The sequence below is a fragment of the Esox lucius genome, chromosome 11, assembly GCF_011004845.1.
Source record: "Esox lucius isolate fEsoLuc1 chromosome 11, fEsoLuc1.pri, whole genome shotgun sequence".
In the NCBI taxonomy this organism is placed as follows: Eukaryota; Metazoa; Chordata; class Actinopteri; order Esociformes; family Esocidae; genus Esox; species Esox lucius.
In genome coordinates this window covers 30,638,112-30,662,796 of record NC_047579.1, presented here as the reverse complement: position 1 = coordinate 30,662,796, position 24,685 = coordinate 30,638,112, and the positions used below count along the sequence as shown (strand labels likewise).

The 24,685-nt window shown below is 41.7% G+C and overlaps 1 protein-coding gene and 2 gene segments (V, D, J or C); all 3 read right to left on the bottom strand.

Annotated features, from left to right (window-relative positions):
• Positions 1-446: 446 nt before the first annotated feature.
• LOC105008485 lies at positions 447-966 on the bottom strand. The segment is given in 2 exon segments: positions 447-760; positions 857-966. Coding segments are annotated over 2 exon segments (360 nt in total).
• A 2,983-nt stretch (positions 967-3,949) lies between these two features.
• On the bottom strand, positions 3,950-5,659 carry LOC114840415. The gene is made up of 3 exons (XM_029123723.2): positions 5,392-5,659; positions 5,009-5,291; positions 3,950-4,878 (listed from the first exon to the last, which is right to left on the bottom strand). The coding sequence occupies exons 1-3, from the start codon at positions 5,571-5,573 to the stop codon at positions 4,681-4,683; spliced, it is 663 nt and encodes a 220-aa protein (XP_028979556.2). The 5' UTR covers positions 5,574-5,659; the 3' UTR covers positions 3,950-4,680.
• A 10,696-nt stretch (positions 5,660-16,355) lies between these two features.
• Positions 16,356-16,866, bottom strand: LOC105008480. The segment is given in 2 exon segments: positions 16,356-16,676; positions 16,772-16,866. Coding segments are annotated over 2 exon segments (360 nt in total).
• Positions 16,867-24,685: the final 7,819 nt, after the last annotated feature.

The following is a 24,685-nucleotide window of genomic DNA, read 5'->3' as shown; positions in this document are numbered from 1 at the left end:
ATTGTTGAATGTCTGATTCTTTAATCCATTGCAACCTTAAATAAATCTAATGCCAATCCAATGGCATCTGTTTGAAACATTGTATAGTTCAACAGCCACCAGCTGTTATTTTCTGTGTGGTTCGCCTTGTCTGGGATGATATTTGAATAGGGACAGAGTGTCACTGGATCTCCCCTGTCTCAGTCCATCGTTTTACACTGCAATAGTTTGTGATGAAGGACTAGGGTAAGTGTGTTCTGCTTCAGTGCCTATTGTTTATTTTACATTCATTAGTGAAAGAGACATTTGGTCTCATGTCCTCCTCTTAAAATACAGGTTAATAAAGAGTCTGTATGGATGGGTGGGTGTTTGTGTGTACGGGTGAGTGTGTGTGCGGTAGTCTTTTTGTTTGTGCTTATCCTTCCTGTCTCTACCAGATGGTTTTTGTACAGCTTCTCTCATAACTTTTACCACTGTGAGTTTCCAGCACAGTAATACACTGCAGAGTCCTCTGGCTTTAACTGGTTCATGTGTAGATAGAAATTAGTACTGTCCTTCGATGCAGTGAAACGGCCCTGTACTGCCTGAGAATTGCTCTTGTCACTGTCGCTATAATAATAAATGATCCATTCAAGTCCCTTTCCAGGAGCCTGGCGGATCCAGTACATGTATGTGCTACTCAGGGTGAATCCACTGCAGGCACATGTCAGTTTGAGGGATCCCCCTGGGGTCCCCTGGACCGACTGTTCAGCCTGTGTGAGAACGACCTGACAGTGGACACCTGAGGAGAGGAATGACATGTCAGACCAACCAAAGACTCACATCAGTATCACAGCAACACATTTTATACTGGTCAGACAACAGTCAAAAGACTCACAGGAGGCAGCTGCCAACAGAAACATCAGAAGAGATCCAGAGAACATGGTTTACGATCGTAATTATCTGGTCAGAGGTGCTCTTCTCCACTCTCTACGACTCAGAGAGACGTACTGTTAATGAGAGACTGTTTATATGAGGTAGAGGGAAAGAGGAAGTGGAGCTCTGTGTGATTTGCATAGAGGACAGTTGTATGAAAGTAATGGGTGTATCAGTAGTGTAAATTAATGTAATAACTATTCTTACCGTAGACAGTGAAACGTGTTGACATATAATGGAGGAATACACTCACCTAAAGGATTATTAGGAACACCAGAGTAATACTGTGTTTGACCCCCTTTCGCCTTCAGAACTGCCTTAATTCTACATGGCATTTATTCAACAAGGTGCTGAAAGCATTCTTTAGAAATGTTGGCCCATATTGATAGGATAGCATCTTGCAGTTGATGGAGATTTGTGGGATGCACATCCAGGGCAGGAAGCTCCTGTTCCACCACATCCTGTAGATGCTCTATTGGTTTGAGATCTGGTGACTGTGGGGGCCATTTCAGTACAGTGAACGCATTGTCATGTTCAAGAAACCAATTTGAAATGATTCGAGCTTTGTGACATGGTGCATTATCCTGTGACTGATGGTTGCAGACATTGGTCTTCTGTACTATGTGGAAATAAAAAATAATAATAAGTCATTTGCTGCTACAATTATCATTTACAACATGAAGAAGATATAGGAAATATAGATAATTTGAACATGTGGTTACAAATCAAAGTGTAGTTTCATAATAAATGTCTGTTGAGGAAGAAAAGAAATGTTTTTTTTTTTTTTTTTTTTTTCTGTTCCACATTCATTTTGTAAAATGTCTTTGTGTCCTTGAAAAGCGCTATAAAAATATAACGCATTATTGCTATTATTATTTAAAGATGAAGAGGAGTGTCTGGCCCCTCCAAGTCTCCAACAGACCCTTGGGGATGTTGATCAGTATCCTGGGTAACATTTGCTTCTCTAACCTTGAACACCAGGTCCATCAGCCCCACAACCCTTAGCTCACCTGGAGAGGAGGAATGAATTGTATTACTTTGGAATATGTATTACTGTGGCATTCCTCATTCATCTTCATACTCAAACTTGTAGGGCTACTGATAATTACACACAAACAAGTAAGTCTAAGCGACCAGACTTGTCATCCCTGAGTACTGGATTTTGAAGCAGTCTGGTTTGGCCCAGGAACACATTGACTTGTCATCCCTGAGTTATGGGTTTTGTAACATTCTGTGTAGCCATTTTACAACACATCCCATTTTAATGTATGGTTCATGTTAAATGATATACACCTTATGGTTGCTTATGATAACTCCTATAGGCACACACACACATACCTAAGTGAAAAGGCTGGTCATCCCTGAGTTCCGGGTTGCTACACGATACATTGTCTTCTGTACCTGACTGTTGAGGAGCATTGAGGATTCACGTAGGCCGTCACACACATGATATTTTAAATGTTTGTCTTGTGATGAAATATTACCTACATTTTCTAAGAACCTCCAGCATAACATGGTAATTTATGATTGTGTATGTTTACAAACAATATGGAGTCAGACTATTACATATATTAGGTGCCCAGATTCTCCTGCACAAATTTTCCTACCTATCCACTCAAAAACATTTGTTAACTTTTACTCCCCATACTACAAAATGAGAGACTTACAGTTTTTTACAATCGCTATGACAGTTTTTTCAATACATTTAACAAGTTTCCTAAACTCTTAACACGGCTAGCACAACATCCATCTTTGTAGGCTATACAATTAACACATTTCTTGTTGCTTTGACACAAAATGCATACAGTTAACACAAATTTAAAATGCTTGAACTTCTTTTACACACAAGCTCAACCAAGACCAAAACAATGTAATTTTACAGTCAAATTTACAAATGCTTTCACACTGTATGTCAGAACAGATAACACCATGTTCTAAACCTAACCTTACAGGCTAAAGTCAAGGTAAACAGCTGTTTATATTGTGAATTGAAACACAAATATATTCCCTGTATCTTATTCCAATGCTAATGAGAAACAGCTTATTGAAGTTCTGCAAATATATAAATCACAGCTGATTCCCATCTAGGAAGCACACTCAGGTGTTGAGGTACCTTCAATCGCATGATCATATGTTCTAAAAGAGTACTCTTTGGGCTGATATTGTGTGGAAAAGGAACAATATGGAGCAACACAAAGAAAGAAAGAAAGAAAGAAAGAAAGAAAGAAAGAAAATGCCTGCACGACGGAGAGGAAGACGAGTACCAGGACAAGGGACAGGAGTGGGACAAGGACAAGGACAAGGGAGAGGAGTGGGACAAGGACAAGGACAAGGGAGAGGAGTGGGACAAGGACAAGGACAAGGGAGAGGAGTTGGACAAGGACAAGGGAGAGGAGTGGGACAAAGACAAGGACAAGGGAGAGGAGTGGGGCAAGGACAAGGGAGAGGAGTGGGGCAAGGACAAGGGAGAGGAGTGGGGCAAGGACAAGGGAGAGGAGTGGGGCAAGGACAAGGGAGAGGAGTGGGGCAAGGACAAGGGAGAGGAGTGGGGCAAGGACAAGGGAGAGGAGTGGGGCAAGGACAAGGGAGAGGAGTGGGGCAAGGACAAGGGAGAGGAGTGGGGCAAGGTAGAGGATGAGAACATGTGGCCAAATGCAGAAGACCAGGCAGATTAGAAGATTACTTTGTTTTTGTTATTACAGTTTTTTTCAATCGCTAACAAGCGCTTGCCCATACTTTAGATAATTTTTCTAAACTCTTAACACAGACTCACACCTACAAAACACAATTGGCCAAATTGTTCATTTTCTTCTCAAAAACACATTTTGTTAAATATATACTAACTCTTAATTTCAAAACAGAACATGTTTTTCTCTACACACACTAACTTTACCAAAACACTGGAAATCTGACTAAAAATGAAATAATTCTGTCAAAGAGTAACATTTGTTTTCACTTCACAAGGTACATGCAGTCAAACGAAGTACACCAGGTTTCAAAATTCTGGCTATTGTTAAAATTATAAAAACTGCATAGATTTTTATGTTTCAGGTAACATGCAATCCACCGTTTACACTAAATTTATTGGTTTGGAACTGTATGTGCACATGTACAGTAATGTTCACATTCAAACGCATTCCAGTAAAAAGCAAATCAGTTATTTCTTACAGTAACTGTTACCAAAGAAGGTACAGTAGAACAGACAAGGTTTATTTTATTTTCAAGGTTTATTTACAAAATATCCATGAAACACAAGAGCATTCTGACCAAAAAAACCCAGCAAAAAGCCCAAATAAAAAGGGGGGGAACTAAAAATGGCACAAAATTTATGTATCTAATCCCTGCGATCTTCAGGGTTAGGCCACATGTTTTCGTCAACATCACATCTGATATCATCTAAGGCGATGCACCTGGGATAAAACCGCTTGGTATGTCGGATCCACCCTTGGCAATCTTGAACTGTGATATCCCTGCATCCAGCATCCATGGCTTCAAGTAGGGACATCTGGTCATGTGGCTGATGGTCATAAACCTTCCACCTCCATGCAGAACAGAACTCCTCTATGGGGTTGAGGAAAGGTGAATAGGGTGGAAGGAAGAGACTCACCAGTACTGGGTGGACTTCAAACCATGCTGTTATTGCTTGTGAATGATGGAAAGCAACATTGTCCCAGGTAATTCCAAAGGTCCTCATGTTTTCACCCTCCTGACCCTGCTCTGGTACCAGGCGCTGGTTTCATTAAGAAACGCAAGGAGGCGCTCAGTATTATAAGGTCCAACCTGGCATCAGTGAAGGAGTAATCCTGTATTTGCCATTGCTGCACACATAGTAATGTTTGCCCCTCTCTGTCCTGGCACATCAACTGTGGCCCTTTTTCCAATTATATTTCGTCCACGTCGATGTCTTTTGGACAGATTGAATCCTGCCTCATCGATGTAAATGAATTCATGAGGGGCCTGGTTGGCTTCCAATTCCATAACTCTCTGAAACAAAGTTTAAGTCATGTCATTACTGTGTCTACCATACTGTACTGTAACCTATTACTGTGTAGGTAACCTACTTGCAAAGTGCAAAGGTTATATAACTGGACATTGAATTGAATATACACTATACCTGGACATATTGTCGTCGTAGCTCCTTGACTCTCTCACTGTTCCTTTCAAAGGGAACAGTGTAGAGCTGCTTCATCCGCACTCGGTGTTTGGACAATGTCCGCGTAATGGTTGTGAGGCTGATGCTTTCTATATTGGCAAATATCTCATGGTCCTCCACAATTCTAGTTTTGATTTCATGCAGTTTAATTGCATTATTTGCAACAACCATTTCTACAATGGCAAGCTCTTGATCATTATTGAGGAGCTTTCCTCTTCCCCCAGAGGGTGGAAGACGTTGCATTCTGTAGAGAAAAATAAAAATATCAACATATGCATTACTGTATGACCTTATTGACATGTCAAATGAGAATAGAAACAAACCATGTAAAATGCAATACTTACCTGTTGGTTTGTTGAAAGATGCGAATAATGGAGGCAACCGTTGACCGACTCAAATTGGGTTGGACTCTTTCACCAGCCTCTCTTAGTGAGAGACCGTGGTTGATTACATGGTCAATGATAGTGGCACGAATTTCATCACTGACTACTGTTCTTGCAGCCCTTGGAATGCCACCACCACGCATTCTTACACCTCTACCTTGCCCTCTCCTTGGGCCTGCACCTGCACCTCTCACTGCTCCTCTCACTGCACCTCTTACTGCTCCTCTCACTGCACCTCCACCTCTCACTGCACCTCTTACTGCTCCTCTCACTGCACCTCCACCTCTCACTGCACCTCTTACTGCTCCTCTCACTGCACCTCTTACTGCTCCTCTCACTGCACCTCTTACTGCTCCTCTCACTGCACCTCTTACTGCACCTCCACCTCTCACTGCACCTCCTTCTGCATCTCTCACTGGACCTGGTCTTCTCCCTGGGCCCCTTGCTCTTCCTCTTCCTCGTCCAGACAGTACAATGTTTGTCTTTTTCTGTTACTGTTTCCAAAAACATCACTCCTTAAAGTCCTCCTTTTATAGTAATAGAAAAAATAAGCCCCTGCCACTGAGTCTAAGCCAGACTGGAATCAGCTGTGGTTGGCCCAATTCACCAAACATAAATCAGCTGTGTCAATTATTCAATTGTTTGTTTATTATCAGCTGAGATATATTTTTGATATATTTTGTTTTTGAACTGATATCATTTCAGAAGCAGAGGTTTTTATACTGTATTTAAGGTTTGGAATATTGTTTTTGCTATTGTGGGATGTTGCATGTTAACATTTGTAAATACTACAAAAACAATCCATAATTTTGTTGGGAGGTATAGCTTGTCTGTTAAGAAAATGTAAGCATTGTGGAAATGTGTTCACTGACTGCATATTGTGTGAAAACGACATTAAATGTGTGAATGGTATGGCCACAAAAGACCGATGCTGTGCTAATTGTGTTTAGAGTTTTGAAAATGTGACTACTGTTTGGACAAACGCTTGTTAGCGACTGAAAAAAACTGTATTATTCCAGTGCTTTTTCTGTTTGTATATCTTGCAGCAATGTCCTTTTACAAATAAAGACTTTACTGCAGCAATTCTGTCTCTGTCTTTTTTTTTTCATAAACTGTACATTCTATAAAGCTACTCTAAGATGGTCATTCATTTTTTGTATTGAATTTCTGCAGCAAAAGAAACAAAATGCATGCATTTACTAAACCCAACAAAACAAAAATGTAGAGAGGCATCAAAAGAAACTGCAGTGCAAAACACAATCTATGATCAATACAATATACTGTCTATTGTGTAAGGGCAGACCTGATACATAAAATAATGCAGTTTCTGTAATTTCAGCTGATGATAGTGTTTTTTTTTGTCATTGTGTTATGATTGACTAAATGTTCCTGTTGGAAGAGAACATGTGTTAGTGTTTTGAATAATTATTTGATTTTGAAACATGTTTGCAGTGTTTTGTTAGACATAGTGTATTGTGTTAGTGTATTACTGTATTTTGTAAATTAGTTTTGGAGTTTAGTTTACAATGTGTGATTTTGAGCATGAAATTAACCGTTTTGCCAATTGTGTGTTTTAGGTGTGTTGGTGCGTTAAGAGTTTAGGAAACCTGTTAAATGTATTGAAAAAACTGTCATAGCAATTGTAAAAAACTGTATTGTATTTTGTAAATTAGTTTTGGAGTTTAGTTTACAATGTGTGATTTTGAGCATGAAATTAACCGTTTTGCCAATTGTGTGTTTTAGGTGTGTTGGTGCGTTAAGAGTTTAGGAAACTTGTTAAATGTATTGAAAAAACTGTCATAGCGATTGTTAAAAACTGTAATATAAATTGATTGTTTCTTCACACAAAGTGGTGTCAGTGTCATGGTACTGGTTATCCCCAGCTGAACTCAGACTTCACCATACTCATCTCTCTTACTCAAACCAGTTTTGAAACATACTATACCAATGCACCATTACTTGGAGACGTATCTTTTACTCCGTCAAATAATATACTAATAAAAATAAAATCCGAACACAAAAACATAAAGTGACACAAAGTTAACCGCTGACAGATAACAGCAAACGAAACAAAGGTAGATGCAACAACGATCGTCAACACAGGACCAGCAGAGGACACATTTACAAATGACGGAAATCATTGTTCAGTATCATTCATATGTTCTAGCTGTTGTCTTTCAGGTAAAAAAAAAGATAGAAATACAGTTTTTGGGTTTGAAACCTTGCTGAATTACAGTTTCCTCCACATCTATTCAAGACTCCACATTTTATTGTATTATTAAATGTGTTATGAAGAATTATGATCCAGACATTCTGATTCATATGGGAGGTACCCTGGGCAGATATGAGAAAGCCAAAAGAACAGTTATTGAACAAATGACTAGAAATTATACAATGACCAGTTATGGTAAAAAGACCAGTGATGGTACAAAAATCAGTTATTGACAAAGATCAGTTATGGTACAAAGACCAGTTATTGACAAAGGGCAGTTATTGACAAAGACCAGTTATTGACAAAGGGGAGTTATTGACAAAGGGCAGTTAATGCAATTCTTGATACATGTTCTGTATACGTCTATACAGAACATGTTCTTAAATATAAATCAGTGATTACATTGCCTGATTCTATGATCCATCAAACCATTTAATGAAATACAAGATATCTTCATCTGATTTAAATATTGTTCACCAACTTATATAAAATGTGGTCTCTCTTCACCTGAAACCAGGTTGTGGTCATTTTACAATATGAATGTGTATGGGAAAAGTCCCTGTTGTCCCTGGTCTACTAAACTGTTTAACTGTCTGACTGAAACATCAGAGAATCTAAACTGGGACCCTGAAACACCCTGGTGCACAGAAGACATATGAAAAGCTTTACTCCTCATCTCTGGTTCTCACATATAACTTAATCAAGTCTCAATCCTGCCCTAGTCACTTGTTCAGTAAATTCAATTTGGGACAGCTGCTGATGTAAAAATAGCTTTATAAAATTAAATCACACTTCCTCAAATCTCTCTTCAGCATTTATCAAACCTGATGATCTCAAATATAACACCTCCTTCTCAAACATCATCACTCTCTGGGCCATACTCGGCACTCTATGCAGTTGGTTGGTGACCCATTGGTCTGGATTTTGGCAAAGCGAATTATTTCCTGTGTGGTTGGGCCTGTCTGGGTTGATATTTGAACGGGGCCAGAGTGTCTCTGTTCTCAGTCCCTGGTTTAACACTGTAATAGTTTTGTGTTGGAGGACGAGGGTCAGTCTGTTCTGCCTCAGTCCCTATTGTTTCTATTACATTAGTTTATGTGATGAGGGACTAGAGTCAGTCTGTTCTGCCTCAGTCCCTACTGTTTATATTACATTAGTTTATGTGATGAGGGACTAGAGTCAGAAAAGTTTGGTAACACTTTATTTGAAGGGGTGTGCATAAGAGTGACATGACACTGTCATGTACATGAAGGAATCATTTTGAATGTTTATGAATGTTGTCTTTAGGTGTCATTTGGTTGATTGTAATTTTTTATGCAAGGTTGACATTGTTATGACTTGACTTGACATTAACTGAGACAAAATATCCTATCAATGACTTTTTTTATGACAACATGACAGTAACCAAGACAACATACCCTCGTCACAAACATGGACCTAATTATCCAACTTGAAGAAACTATTTAACCAGTATTTTGTCTGCCATAAAAGGAACTTTGCTGATCCTGAGACTGATGCTCCTACTCAGCATATTGAGCATGCATGGCAGAAATACAAATTGGAAATATGGAGTCATAAAGGTAATCGCACTCCTGAGTCACTGAAGATTCACCTCAAAATGATAGTGGCACCACTTTTATGCAGGAACATAGATTGTACTGTAATTTTGTTAATGTTGATGCAGGACATCCATTCATGTAACTAGTGGTTTGGATGAACAATAGGCTAAGTAATATACATTATTCAAGAGATATTATACATAATCCAATTTGTTAATATGATTACAGTGCTGTAACCATTATTAAAAGGTAGACTCGCTACATGCGTCTTCAAATAGTTGTGACATAAAATGTATGGTCGCATTTGGGGACACTTTTATATTGAAGGGCACTTTCTACGGTTGGCCTGTAGGGGTCAGTTTGTCGTGGTCGTGTTGCCTTGGGACTGTTAGCGATCCAAGAACCTGCGCGTTCTCGTAACTCTTCAAGGAAAAGCCATGTCTTTCTCATCATTTATCTTGTTTTCCTGGTCGGTTAAGTACAAAAGTACACTAGACCTTTCGATGCAGTTTGATAACGTGCCTGTTAAAGTGTATGTAGAGGGTTGGAAAAGCGTGGTAACTGTATAACTATGACAGAGACCCATGTCTATGTAAAATGCCATGACGGAGGTGCAATCTTCAGAAAAAAGGAATTGGTTACTGTACTGAATTGTTTTTTTTTTCGAATACAACTCTCCTGACAATATCCCTAGGGTTAATATATAATTTTGTAACTGTATTGTTTAGGGTTAGCGATTAGCTAGTTCCTCGTTATTAGCTGGCTTCGGTTGGTTATTAGATGGCTCCAATATGATAGCTCCAGTCAAGTGTTTGTCCTGTATCAACCATAACAAATTACAGTACTAATAGTGTTCTTGCAAAAAAACGACATGAGTTTGTGTCCTGTGTCAACATGAACAAATGACTCTGTGTGTTCATGCATTTGTAAACCATTAATAAAGTTAAGGGATATCATTGTTAACCGTTTGTTCATGTCTTGTTCATTTTTGTTCATCAATGTTTGTTCAAGGTAACTACTGCATTTGTTAATGGTTGTTCATGTACCCTTATCGGAAAGTGTTACCAAAGTAGGATTGTTGAAAGTAGTTTTATTTTTTAGGAACCATTTGTTGTGCAAAAACAATAAAGGACATGTATTGCTTTTGTTAAGGTATTTAAAAGCATTTGATAGATTTAATGACATCATTTTGAAAGTATTTGACAAATTAATGACATCTCCAAATTGTACCACTGTACTTGAGGTCAAGAAAAATAATCATGACACTGTTATGAAAGCATTTGACAGTGTTATAACACATCATGACATCTTTATGACAAGTGCAAATTGTACCACTTTTCTTGAGGTCAAGAAAAATATTCATGACACAGTTATGAAAGCATTTGACAGTGTTATAACACGTCATGACATCTTTATGATAAGTCCAAATTGTACCACTACAATGGTTACCGCATCAAATTGATACATATAAATCAATACATTGACTTGCTCCTGCTAACCTTGCTGAAATGATCCAGCCATACATACCTACATGTAACCTTAGATCGCAAGATGCAGGCCTTTTAATTGTACCTAGAATTTCTAAACAAACAGCCGGAGGCAGGGCCTTTTCTCATAGAGCTCCACTACTGTGGAATGATCTGCCAATTAAGGTAAGAAATGCAAACTCAGCGCAAACTTTCAAGTGTCTACTAAAAACCCATCTCTACAGCACGGTCTATGATTAGGTGTGGCCTTTTCGGGGGGCGTGAAGGTGACCAGTAGGCTTGATACTGTCCACCCTTGCTGTCTTGCCAGGTGGGCTCTCATCGCCACCTGGATGCCCTCCCTCCAAAGCCTTTCAGGGGTAGAGTCACTAGCTTGTTGTTGTCTCTCTGTTGTGCACTTGTGCAATTGGGCTGTACTCTGCTGGCAATACTCGGCCCTCATTCAGGGTGGTTGCGGTTGGTGGGTGTCCATTGGGTTGATGCTTGGCAATGTGGGTGGATTGATTTCTTGCCTGTTGTGCCCTGTCCCGGACCTCACCTGGGTAGGGCCACAGTGTAGCCGGACCCCCTGTCTCAGCCCCAAGATCTTACGCTGCTATATTATTGTGCTGGGGTGTAGGGTCAGATCTCCTTCCCCACTAAGTTCTCCTTCTCCATTATAAATCGTTGATGATATGAGGAATGCATTTTCAGAATTTTCCTAGTCTCCTCCCGTTATAAACTATAGGAGGACATGAGGTCCTGGTCCACACTTGCGGAATACCTGGTTTGGGGGGCCCGTTGCTGTCCCTGTCCAAAGTCCTCCTGGTTGTGTTGCAGATCAAGACGATACCTGATGATTTTAGCTGCCACTGTGCTGACACCTCCTCCCTCCCCTGTGTTGTCCCTGTCCTTGTCCATCTGGTCATGCTTCTGACCTGGTCTGAATTTAAATCAACTCTGGATTTAGCCCACAAGCATTTATTAATTATTCCATTTGGACTCTTAATATTCCACCCGGCACACCCAGAAGAGGACTGGTCACCCCTCTGAGCCTGGGTCGTCTCTAGGTTTCTTCCTAAATGTTGGCCTTCTTAGGGAGTTTTTCCTAACCACTGAAATTCAACAGTACTGTTGTTTGTTCCTTGGGGTTTAAGGCCGGGGTGTTTAGTAAAAGCACTTGTGACAACTGCTGTTTTAAAAAGGGCTTTACAAATACATTTATGTCCAAATTCCAAATCTTGCCACTTTACTTGAGGTCAGGAAAAATTTATGGCACAATTACACTCACCTAAAGGATTATTAGGAACACCTGTTCAATTTCTCATGAATGCAATTATCTAATCAACCAATCACATGGAAGTTGCTTCAATGCATTTAGGGGTGTGGTCCTGGTCAAGACAATCTCCTGAACTCCAAACTGAATGTCAGAATGGGAAAGAAAGGTGATTTAAGCAATTTTGAGCGTGGCATGGTTGTTGGTGCCAGACGGGCCTGTCTGAGTATTTCACAATCTGCTCAGTAACTGGGATTTGCACGCACAACAATTTCTAGGGTTTACAAAGAATGGTGTGAAAAGGGAAAAACAACTAGTATGCGACAGCAGAAGACCCCACCGGGTACAACTCATCTCCACTACAAATTGGAAAAAGAGGCTACAATTTGCACGAGCTCACCAAAATCGGACAGTTGAAGACTGGAAGAATGTTGCCTCGTCTGATGAGTCTCGATTTCTGTTGAGACATTCAGATGGTAGAGTCAGAATTTGGCGTAAACAGAATGAGAACATGGATTCATCATGCCTTGTTACCACTGTGCAGGCTGGTGGTGGTGGTGTAATGGTGTGGGGGATGTGTTCTTGGCACACTTTAGGCCCCATAGTGCCAATTGGTCAACGTTTAATTGCCATGGCCTACCTGAGCAATGTTTCTGACCATGTCCATCCCTTTATGACCACCATGTACCCATCCTCTGATGGCTACTTCCAGCAGGATAATGCACCATGTCACAAAACACCATGTCAGGAGACCCCGGGAGGAGCTCAGAGTAGAGCCGCTGCTCCTCCACATCGATAGGGGTCAGCTGAGGTGGCTTGGGCATCTGTTTCGGATGCCTCCGGAACGCCTTCCTGGGAGGGTGTTCCGGTCCCGTCCCACCAGGAGGAGACCCCGGGGAAGACCTAGGACACGCTGGAAGGACTACGTCTCCCGGCTGGCCTGGGAACGCCTCGGTGTCCCCCTGAAGAGCTAGAGGAAGTGTCTAGGGAGAGGGAAGTCTGAGCATCTCTTCTTAGACTGCTGCCCCCGCAACCCGGCCCCGGATAAGCGGAAGAAGATGGAGATGGATGGACAATCAATGTCAAAACCAACCAAATATGACTGTTGTATTTAATGCTAACACATAAAGCTAAATAGTTTCTTCAAGTTTGATAATCAGGCCTGCAATGACATGTTTATGACAGGAAATGTTTCTGACTAACTGTGCCACAGCATGAAGGCAACTGTCTGGGTGATGCTTCAACACTAGAAGGTCTAACATGTTTGAATCTGAAATGTCATGAAAATCCCCTCCTTGAACTGCCACCTTAACGTGGTGGAGGGGTTTGAGTACCCGAGTGAACCTAGGAGCTATGTTGTCTGGGGCTATATGCCCCTGGTAGGGTCTCCCAAGGCAAACAGGTCCTAGGCGACGGGTCAGACTAAGAGCGGTTCAAAAACCCCTTAATGATGATGAATAATTTGTGTCCTGGACTCTATCGTTCTACTGGGGGACTTCAACGCCCACGTGGGCAACGACAGTGACACCTGGAGGGGCGTGATTGGGAGGAACGGCCCCCCTGATCTGAACCCGAGCGGTGTTCAGTTCTTGGACTTCTGTGCTAGTCACAGTTTGTCCATAACGAACACCATGTTCAAGCATAAGGGTGTCCATCAGTGCACGTGGCACCAGGACACCCTAGGCCGCAGGTCGATGATCGACTTTGTTGTCGTCTCATCTGACCTGCGGCCGTATGTCTTGGACACTCGGGTGAAGAGAGGGGCGGAGCTGTCAACTGATCACCACCTGGTGGTGAGTTGGATCCGATGGCAGGGGAGGAAGCTGGACAGACTCGGCAGGCCCAAGCGTACTGTAAGGGTCTGCTGGGAACGTCTGGCAGAGTCTCCTGTCAGAGAGATCTTTAACTCCCACCTCCGGCAGAGCTTTGACTGGATCCCGAGGGAGGCTGGAGATATTGAGTCCGAGTGGACCATGTTCTCCACCGCCATTGTCGAAGCGGCCGCTCGGAGCTGTGGCCGTAAGGTCTCCGGTGCCTGTCGAGGCGGCAATCCTCAAACCCGGTGGTGGACACCGGAAGTAAGGGATGCCGTCAAGCTGAAGAAGGAGTCCTATCAGGCCTGGTTGGCTTGTGGGACTCCTGGGGCAGCTGACGGGTACCGACAGGCCAAGCGGACTGCAGCCCGGGTGGTTGTGGAGGCAAAAACTCGGTGAGGCCATGGAGAAGGACTATCGGCTGGCCTCGAAGAGATTCTGGCAAACCATCCGGCGCCTCAGGAGAGGGAAACAGTGCCCTACCAACGCTGTTTACAGTAGAGGTGGGCAGCTGTTGACCTCAACTGGGGATGTCGTCGGGCGGTGGAAGGAGTACTTCGAGGATCTCCTCAATCCCGCCGTCACGTCTTCCATTGAGGAAGCAGAGGATGAGGGCTCAGAGGTGGACTCGTCCATCACCCGGGCTGAAGTCACAGAGGTGGTTAAGAAACTCCTCGGTGGCAAGGCACCGAGGGTGGATGAGATCCGCCCTGAGTACCTCAAGTCTCTGGATGTTGTGGGGCTGTCTTGGCTGACACGCCTGTGCAACATCGCGTGGCAGTCGGGGACAGTGCCTCTGGGATGGCAGACCGCGGTGGCGGTCCCTCCATTTAAGAAGAGGGACCGGAGGGTGTGTTCCAACTGTGCATGTTGGACTCCGGCAGGGCTGCCCTTTCTCACCGGTTCTGTTCGTAATTTTTATGGACAGAATTTCTAGGCGCAGCCAGGGGCCGGAGGGTGTCAGGTTTGGGGACCACACAATTTCGTCTCTGCTCTTTGCGGATGATGTTGTCGTGTTAGCCCCTTCAAGCCAGGACCTTCAGCATGCACTTGGACGGTTTGCAGCCGAGTGTGAAGCGGTGGGGATGAAAATCAGTACCTCCTAATCCGAGGCCATGGTCCTCAGTCGGAAAAGGGTGGCTTGCCCACTTCAGGTTGGTGGAGAGTGCCTGCCTCAAGTGGAGGAGTTTAAGTATCTAGGGGTCCTGTTCACGAGTGAGGGAAGGAAGGAACGGGAGATTGACAGACGGATCGGTGCAGCTTCTGCAGTAATGCGGTTGATGTATCGGTCTGTCGTGGTGAAGAAAGAGCTGAGCCGCAAGGACGAAGCTCTAAATTTACCCATCAATCTACGTTCCTACTCTCACCTTTGGTCATGAGCTTTGGGTCATGACCGAAAGGACAAGATCCCGGATACAGGCGGCCTAAATGAGCTTTCTCCGCAGGGTGGCTGGGCGATCCCTTAGAGATAGGGTGAGAAGATCGGTCACCCGGGAGGAGCTCAGAGTAGAGCCGCTGCTCCTCCACATCGATAGGGGTCAGCTGAGGTGGCTTGGGCATCTGTTTCGGATGCCTCCGGAACGCCTTCCTGGGAGGGTGTTCCGGTCCCGTCCCACCAGGAGGAGACCCCGGGGAAGACCTAGGACACGCTGGAGGGACTATGTCTCCCGGCTGGCCTGGGAACGCCTCGGTGTCCCCCGGAAGAGCTGGAGGAAGTGTCTGGGGAGAGGGAAGTCTGGGCATCCCTGCTTAGACTGCTGCCCCCGCGACCCGGCTCCGGATAAGCGGAAGAAGATGGATGGATGGATGTCATGAAAATACTACCCAGCTCTTGTTTCTTCAACAAATCTAGACTTTTTTTTCCGAATATCCAATGTGTGCATTCTTATTTTATTTTAGTATTTAATACATCATTAGAACTGTCCGTCAATTATCCTCTTGTCATTTTCCAAAGTGTCTGTGTGGACAGTTGAGTGTCTGTGTGTGCGGGCAGGATCCAATAGCGTATTAGAAGTACTAAACAACAACATGCTGACACTCACCATCATTAATCTCTATATCAGAAGGTCGGATGGCCCTCTTTGAAGTCACGTAGATCTATGTATAAAATATGCATAAAATATCAATACACATTCATCCTATGCAGACACACGGGAGTACAAACTTTCAAACACGGTCTCAGGGATGGTTAACTTTTGAGATACCTGCTATAGAGGCGAATGACAAGCTTTTAGAATTTCTGCACCTCACATTTGAAATAAAATCATTTTAAACATAATTAAATAGTGCCTGTGGGGAATTCAATATTAAAGAATGTGTTTCATCTAGAATGTGTTTGTGCGTTATGAATTGTGTGTTCATATTTTTATTTATGGTGGGAGCTCCCTGTGTTTTCTATTGTTTAATACTTTTTGAATAAATAATCCGCAAAAGTGACAATTGTTCTCAGCATGACCTCTCCAGTTCAAATAAATGTTTAATATATATTTTTTAAAGTGTCTGTATATACAGATGTGTGTAGGGGTGTGTATGTGAGAGTCTTTTTGTTTGTGCATATTCTTCCTGCCTCTACCAGATGGTTTTTGTACAGCTTCTCTCATGACTTTTACCACTGTGAGTCTCTAGCACAGTAATACACTGCAGAGTCCTCTGGCTTTAACTGGTTCATGTGTAGATAGAAATTTGTGCTGTCCTTCGATGCAGTGAAACGGCCCTGTACTGCCTGAGAATTGCTCTTGCTACTGTCGCTATAATAATAAATGATCCATTCAAGTCCCTTTCCAGGAGCCTGGCGGATCCAGTGCATGCTTGTGCCACTCAGAGTGAATCCACTGCAGGCACATGTCAGTTTGAGGGATCCCCCTGGGGTCCCCTGGACCGACTGTTCAGCCTGTGTGAGAACGACCTGACAGTGGACACCTGAGGAGAGGAATGACATGTCAGACCAACCAAAGACTCACATCAGTATCACAGCAACACAGTTTAACTGGTAAGACAACAGTCAAAAGACTCACAGGAGGCAGCTGCCAACAGCAACATCAGAAGAGATGCAGAGAACATAATTAATGAAGATGATCTGGTCAGAGCTGCTCTTCTCTACTCTCCAAGACTCAGAGAGATGTACTGTTAATGAGAGACTGTTTATATGAGGTAGAGGGAAAGAGGAAGAGGAGCGTTGTGAAATTTGCATAGGGGACAGTTGCAAAAAATTAATGGGTGTATCAGTAGTGTAAATTCAGGTAATCACTGTACTTTCTGTATACTGTGTAACGTGTTGACATATAATGGAGGAATATGTCAGGCAGGACTGCGTATTTTGTATTAGTGCTAATGGTTTCCAATCTTCCTTAAGGATGCCGTATCCATCCATTTGGTTTGAATGTGGCCTGTTTTCAGTTACTTTCATCGCACAACGGCATGATCAGGTGGGGGACCGAAGACGTGTGTGTGTCTTGAAATAGAGGAGCCTATTACCTTACCTGCTACATTTTGGCCTAGGCTATATATATATATATATTTTTGGGGGGTGTCGGGAGTAATGTGTTATTATTAACTGATTATAATAATGTGTTATTATTAATTAATCTGATTATAATGGGGAATTGGAGAACACACTTTGAGTTGTGTATGTTTTGTCCAGCCTCCCGACCTCGCCCAACTATCTCTGTTTAACACCTTGCGTCTATGTATTTTATCGGCAACTAAAAAACATTGCTACAGAGAAATCTGTATCTTTCTGTATGGGCTCTTAGACATAACTTGTAAAGGCTTACGCCTACTATTGAGCTAGAGGACGGTGCTGGCAGCCTGGCGCAACCAAGGGCACATACACTTTTCCGGTCCTCCACCGATCATGCGATGACAGTAACTAAAAACAGGCCACACGCTTACAACATAAATTATCTGGTTAAATGGTTCTCAAAGCAACCCAATTGTGTATCCATAACTGACAAGGAAACACTGAAACTCGTTCGTGTGCTACTTGATTGACAGCACAAATCTTATAGTTTGCAATGGGGCAGGTTAGGTCCCGCCCCATTGCATTTGGATGATGCACAACTTCACACCATCCAAATGAAATGTCTATTGCATTTGGACTATGCACAAGTTTACACAATGCAAATTCAATGTGTATATATTTATTTATATATTTGATAATGTAAATATCCATTTATTAATGTAATTATTGTTTGCTGGTCTGCGCAATTCAAATGCAATGTAGGGGTGGGACTTTAAGTAAGATTGAGGTGTTCTCATTCCATTATGTGTGAAAACACTAGGCAGGTCACACTCTACACTACTCTGCAGCCAGCAATACTGATCTATGATCATACTGATCACATATTCCAGATTGTCTTTTCATGTAAATTCAATGTACATTATAATATTCCTTTGTATATAACCTTCATATGCATACTACTCTCATATTGTATCCGTAATGAACACTCGACCAAGGGATAGAGGTTCCAATTGTGGAACGCAACCGTCGGTTTATTATCAAGGTACAAAAGGGCAGAGGCAAGATTCACAACAAGAGAGGCGAGCAGGCGAGTTCGGAAACCGGTGGACAACACGAGAAGGTGACGGTACAGATACGGGCTGGCAGGCAGAATAATCCACAGGGCAGACAGGCAGGTCAGAAGGCAGGCTACTAAACACGGAGACAGACCGGAACAGGGCAAGGGGAGAGAACCACAACAGGTAGGGGACAAATAGGTTCGCTCAATCACTAGTCAAAGGCTTGGCACATTCACAACAAACAATACCTCACAACCAAGTGGTGGCGGAGGACTGGCTTAAATAGGAGACAATGAGACACAGGTGTTAGTATTCCGTTGATTGTGATCTTGAGTGAGAGCTGCGTTCAGGTCCACTACGCCGTGAGTGCCTAGCAGTACCGGTAGAGGGCGTGAGAGGGTGGAGCTGGAGCAGGGATGCTGCCAGGACCAAACAGTATCTATAATATTCAATAATTCCCCATCCTACTCTTTGACAATGTATATTATTGCAACATTTTTGCTATATTTTTTTACATTATATTTTTCTTAATTGATACTACGTAGATGTCGGGTGCCATGTCACAAGAAATTCTTTGTGCAAGAGGACGCTGTGTTATTCGGTGCATTTGATAAATACATTTTGAACTTGAAGTACACTAGCAAATGCATTGTGTATTTATTTATACACTTAAGTATTTATATATTTTTTTTATATATTTATTTCATATTAGGGCACATTTAGTCCTCCATACATATATATGTAATATTTTTTTTAAATAATTGCCAGAATCACTAATACAAATACACACCCCAAATAAAAATACTCTCCCCAATAGGTTGGAAGGACTGATGAATAACTCTAAACTAATGCCTGGTGGGTTTCTGTACGGTTTCTGTTTAAAAGCATGGTGTGTTTTTGCATAGCTTCTGTTCTAAAGCCTGGTGTGTTCCTGTATGGCTTCTGTTTTAAAGCCTGGTGGGTTTCTGCATAGCTTCTGTTCTAAAGCTAGGTGGGTTTCTGTACGGCTTCTGTTTATTAAAAGCATGGTGTGTTTCTGTATAGCTTCTGTTCTAAAGCCTGGTGGGTTTCAGCATAGCTTCCGTTCTAAAGCCTGAAGGGTTTTTGTATGCAGAGTTGGGGAGTAACAAATTACTAAAAAATCAGTAACTGTAATCTGTTACGTTACCCACTAAAATATTGTAATCGGATTACAGATACTTCTGGAAAAAAAATATTACATTTGGATTACTTCAATTGAAAAATATTATGTATAATACGAAATAATATAACATGCATGCTTGATTTTGTTTAAATTATTTTTTTAAACATTGTTATTTTAATCAAATAATCAATTGTGCGCCTTAGTGTGTGATCATCATGCAAGCAAAGGTGGGCGCGCACAATCAGATTAGTGACCTATGAAGCGCTAGTGTAATTTTCTTCTGGTTTTGGTTGGTTGGGTGGCTAATAAAAGAAGATACAGTCAATCAACGATAATATTAGCCGAACTGTATCAAATGTGATTTAGTTATCTACTATCAACACATTTCTGAGAACAATTAGGAGAGTATTTTCAAATTTCAAGTTTTTTTTGTCATATGCACCCAACAACACTGAACAGCTCAGACAGGAGCTGTTCAGTGTTGAAGATTAGGCAACTATTTGTAAGATACCTGTAACATGACGCTGCCTCCAAGAGCAAACATTGTAAGGAATGTATCAGGGTATTTGAGGAGGAAAGGTGTGTTGGGAAGCACTCTGCCAAAGGATTATTGCGTTTGATGTAAACAACTCAACTCCGTCCATACAGGTAGGCCATGGGATTCTGCCTGCTTTGTATCTCAGACAATTGCGTTCATTGGTTATCATTGGCTGCTGACAACTTTGACTTTAAGCTAAGCGTGCAGGTGTATAATCACAGTTTATTTCTTTAATTTACCTTTTGAAAATCCATCGCATGTTAGCCCTAATAATTGCAGGTTACGTTCACTCGAGTAAAACGTATTTGTGTGCAGATGTTCACGATTGCAAATGTGCGTTCACATACCTGGGGTTTCTGCAACATTTTGACAATGTTGGTGGTTGTGGAACAAAACATCAGACTACTGTAGATTTTGTGTACAAGCGAAAAGTTATTGATAACTAGATTTTTATACAATAATGTCAATACCCTTTTCGAGAAATGTGCCATTTATTGCCAAAAGGTCTTCAATTGGGCTATTCCTATTTGTTTTCTAATGCCTCTTAATATGAAAGTAATCTAAAAGCAATTCAAAGTGATCAGATTACGTTACTGAGTTTGAGTAATCAAAAGGTTACATTGTTGATTACAAATGTGGACCGGTAACTTGTTACTTTAACTGATTACATTTAAAAAGTAACCTACCCAACCCAGCTGGTATGGCTTCTGTTCTACAGCCTGGTGGGTTTTTGTATGGCTTCTGAACTCAAACACTTCACTGTGCTTGTCGTGCACAGTAGTAAACAGCAGAGTCCTCTGCCCTCAGACCAGACAGCTTCAGGAATGACATGCTTTGGGCATTGTCCTTTGTTATTTCAAGGTTTCCACTAAAGCTGTTGGCATATGTTGCTTCACCAGTATCAGTCCTCACACGTCCTATCCACTCCAGTCCTTTTGCTGTTGGTTGTCGTACCCAGTGCACAGCATGGTTTCCAAAAGTATACCCAGATCCTTTACAGGAGATACTGAGGGTTTCTCCTGGCTTTTTAATGACTGGGCTGGAGGGAATGGATTCTAGACTCTGGCCACTTAACCCTGATGAGGAAGAGAGAGTAAAAAGGTGTAAGGTTAGATAAATACCCTGCTCACAGTAAAAGTAATGGAGCCAATGGCTTGAGAACTCACCAGGCAGACAGACAGACAGCAGGAGGAAACAGAGTTTACTAGTCATGGTGAGGGTGGAGAGATACAGTATGAACTCAGTAACTCCACACAAAACAGGACATCAAGACAACTGCAGAACATGAATATATATGAGCACTGATGGTCTGAAATGGCATCATGATTTCAGAGGGAGGGGCTAATCACTGAGGTCAAGGGTAAATTTATAACCAAAATATGCTACAACGCTCCTTGATCACGTGGTCTGATCACTTGTTTAAACAACTGAATTAAGGACTGTAATACTTGGTTGGAAAAATTTTCTACATATTGAGTATATTTGTTGATTTAAATGTATTTTCATATTGACAACTATCTGTCCAGGATTGATGCCTTTTATGAATGAGCAAAACTGTATGCAATTCCATTCCTCTTTCTACCTCTCTCCCCAGTGAAATATATATGATGTTGTAATGTATCAAAAGAACTGTTGTCAATACATCGTGTGTTTGGCTCTCGGGATTATTACAGCTTAGTTGACGTGACGGATGTACTAATCTTCTACTGCCCTCTATTAAATCTAGTACCAGTCAGACTCTCTGAGGGATTTTAGTACAGCTCCTTCACTTATTCACACCACTGTCTCTCTTGTGCACTTTAGTACACAGTCGAGTCCTCTGCTTTCAGACCAGACAGCTTCAGAGTCATCATGCTGTTAGAATCATCTTTTGTTGTTTCCACATGTCCTTCAAAACGTTTGGAATGGTAACCTGTGCCTAAACCAGAATAACACATCCACTCCAATGATTTTCCAGCTGGCTGTCTAATCCAATGTGAGTTGTAGCTACTAAAGGTATAAGCAGATATTTGACAGGAAAGACTGAGAGTTTCACCAGGTTGTGTCAGGACTGGACTGGAGGGAATGGAGGTCAGACTTTGACAATTTAAACCTGAAAAAAATATGAATAAAATGTTAGAGTAAAGGAAGGGAGAGATGGTTGATAAAGGAAATGATTACTGTAAAACCTACAGGGCAGACAAAGAAAGAGCAGAAAAAGAGTGTTCGCCCATCATAATGAGGGTAGCGAAAGGAACACAACAGTCCAACGCAATACATATCAACAAGTCAGTTGTAAGATCATAAATATGTACTCAGATGGTCTGGATTTGCATAAATATGTAATGGTGGGAGGGACTGATGAAGCACAATAATGAAGCGAGAGTGAAAAGGTTCTGATTATAACCATATTTAACAATCTTGTTTATGTTCACCAACTGGTCACAGAAAGTGACTGACTACAGAACACACCAAACAGTGTTTACTATCATGATGGTGGAGAGATTCAGTATGAACTCAGCAACTCCACACATGACAAAATGGCAACAACAGAACATTAGTTACTGATCTCTGAGGGTCTGGAATGACATCATGTGGTCAGTAGGAAGGGCCAACAGTTTTCTCTGATTACATGGATTTGTCAACAACACACAGGACACACTATAGGAATTATTTTCGTTGTTTTGGTCCTATCCACACAAGTACATGTCATTTTTCATCACTCAATGCCAGAAACAACAGATCAAAAAAGCACATGTTTTTTAAACGCTAAGCAAATTTCACATTGGAAATAGAACAAACAAGACCAAACATCAAGGAGTCATCTAAATAGACTTGTTTCACAATGAAATTTATGATGTACATATCAAAAACATGCATACATTTTCTCTATTTTTAAAATAACTTTTACTATCACCATGCTCAATGTTCCTAATCATCACTCCATCATTTGGTGAATATACTGTATATATATATATATCACATTGTTTTGCCTACTATATTCAGATTGTAAAGAACAGAATCACCATCCAAAGGCCCTGTCACGGTTTAATGTAGGCCGTGTGGAATCTGAGCATTAACAGTTACAATGTGAATGTTCGTTTCATTGGAAGTGGATGTGCCTAGATAATGAGAACAACAGAAACCTCTGTTTAGACGATCTCTCTGTAGGTTGCACTCTGATAACCACAGGAATGTTTACGTTGACCATTTGGCATGGGGGTTACTGTCTTGGAAACCTGATATTTGCTAGGTGGACACACCCTTCAATGTATATTTCAGCTTGTAACCAACAGTGAGAAGAGATTGAGCCTGTAACAGCATGAGCTAATAGACTATCAAATGCTACAATAAATAATTTAATTACTCTCTCCCTTGACAAACAGGTATTCGATAATTATTTCAACCACTATATGAAATGGCTGATTTCTAACAGCAGGACACGAGGCAAAGAGCTAATGATCATCTTTTTAATGTATTTTCCAGGAACAAAACAACAAAAAGAGAGTTACAAAAAGCTATCTCCAAACAATGACCAACAACCAAGGGAACAACAGGGTAACATAAATAGGATCCCCAATCAGAGGCAATAGGGAGCAGCTGCTTCTGATTGGGGATAATTAAACAGTCGTGCCCAGAGGCACCTCTGCAGACAGGCTCTGACTCTGGCCTCCAGCCACAGAGATGCCTAGAAGCACCCCAGCCAGGACCTGACATGCTCTAGATTTGTGTGGCCACTTCCTTAGTGGTGTGAGCCACAAAAGACCACAGCATTTTCATTTGTATAGTACAATACTGCAATCCATAGTTGTAAACACAACTGGTAAGCATATAACCATATAAACCAGGTGAACACTGGCAATGTCTTTCAACATGGAGCAGGATAGACAGCAAGTCAGAGGAGTAAATGAGAGACCCTGGACAGGTTCAAACTCTAAACTTAGTTGCTGTAAACCATCATAAATACAACTTTGTTAAAAAATACGATAACATTTGTTGGGTCTTACAATGCTGGAGCTGCACACATCACTAAGTTCTTCAATGAAATTGTGTAGGATAATGTGAGATTCCACCATTCAGAGGTGGTTCATGAATGTTTTTCGGTCAATCCCTGAATCTTGATCCTATACCTGCCTCCTATGTTTCAACATGGAGGTGGAAGTTCTATGACTGTCCGTTTTGCATCAATGATTGTACAAGCTGCCATCATTGATCACACTTGATTTTGGGAAAAATTTTGGGAAGGATTTCCAACCAGTTGTGATGGATAGTGTTCTATAAAGCTTCGTTCACACTAGACACGGCAATCTTTATGCGTTCCGGCGGAAGTCCATTCATTTCAATAGAAAGCAATCCGCACCGCTGCGTCTAATCTACCGTACTCGGCCAGATTTGGTTGCGGTACGGCAGGTGTGTCGCATGAGTTGAAATATTCCAACTTGTGTGGTGCTTTTCCGTACGGTATCAGAAATGTACCACCGAAGAAGAGCTAATATGTAGCTTTCAATTACGGGTTTATGGGATCGCAAAAATAGATTTGACATCTCATTAATTATTTGTAAAAGCCTACCAGATATAAGTTTGAAACGCTAAATATTTGAGCGGGACATATCCTAGACCTGATTGGTTAAAACATATTTGAGAGAAAACATATATATACAGCCTGGATGACGTTTTCATTTCATCTACTACAATGAAACATAAACTGAGAAAGCTTCTGCTCATGCTTGCATGGCTACACTTTTCCAC

Excerpts from the sequence above, each read along its gene's own strand:
- LOC114840415 (XM_029123723.2), bottom strand. The coding sequence starts at position 5,573 with ATGCGTGGTGGTGGCATTCCAAGGGCTGCAAGAACAGTAGTCAGTGAT. Across the intron at positions 5,292-5,391 it reads ATCTTTCAACAAACCAACAG|AATGCAACGTCTTCCACCCT; the intron begins GTAAGTATTGCA and ends TTTTCTCTACAG. Across the intron at positions 4,879-5,008 it reads TACGACGACAATATGTCCAG|AGAGTTATGGAATTGGAAGC; the intron begins GTATAGTGTATA and ends ACTTTGTTTCAG.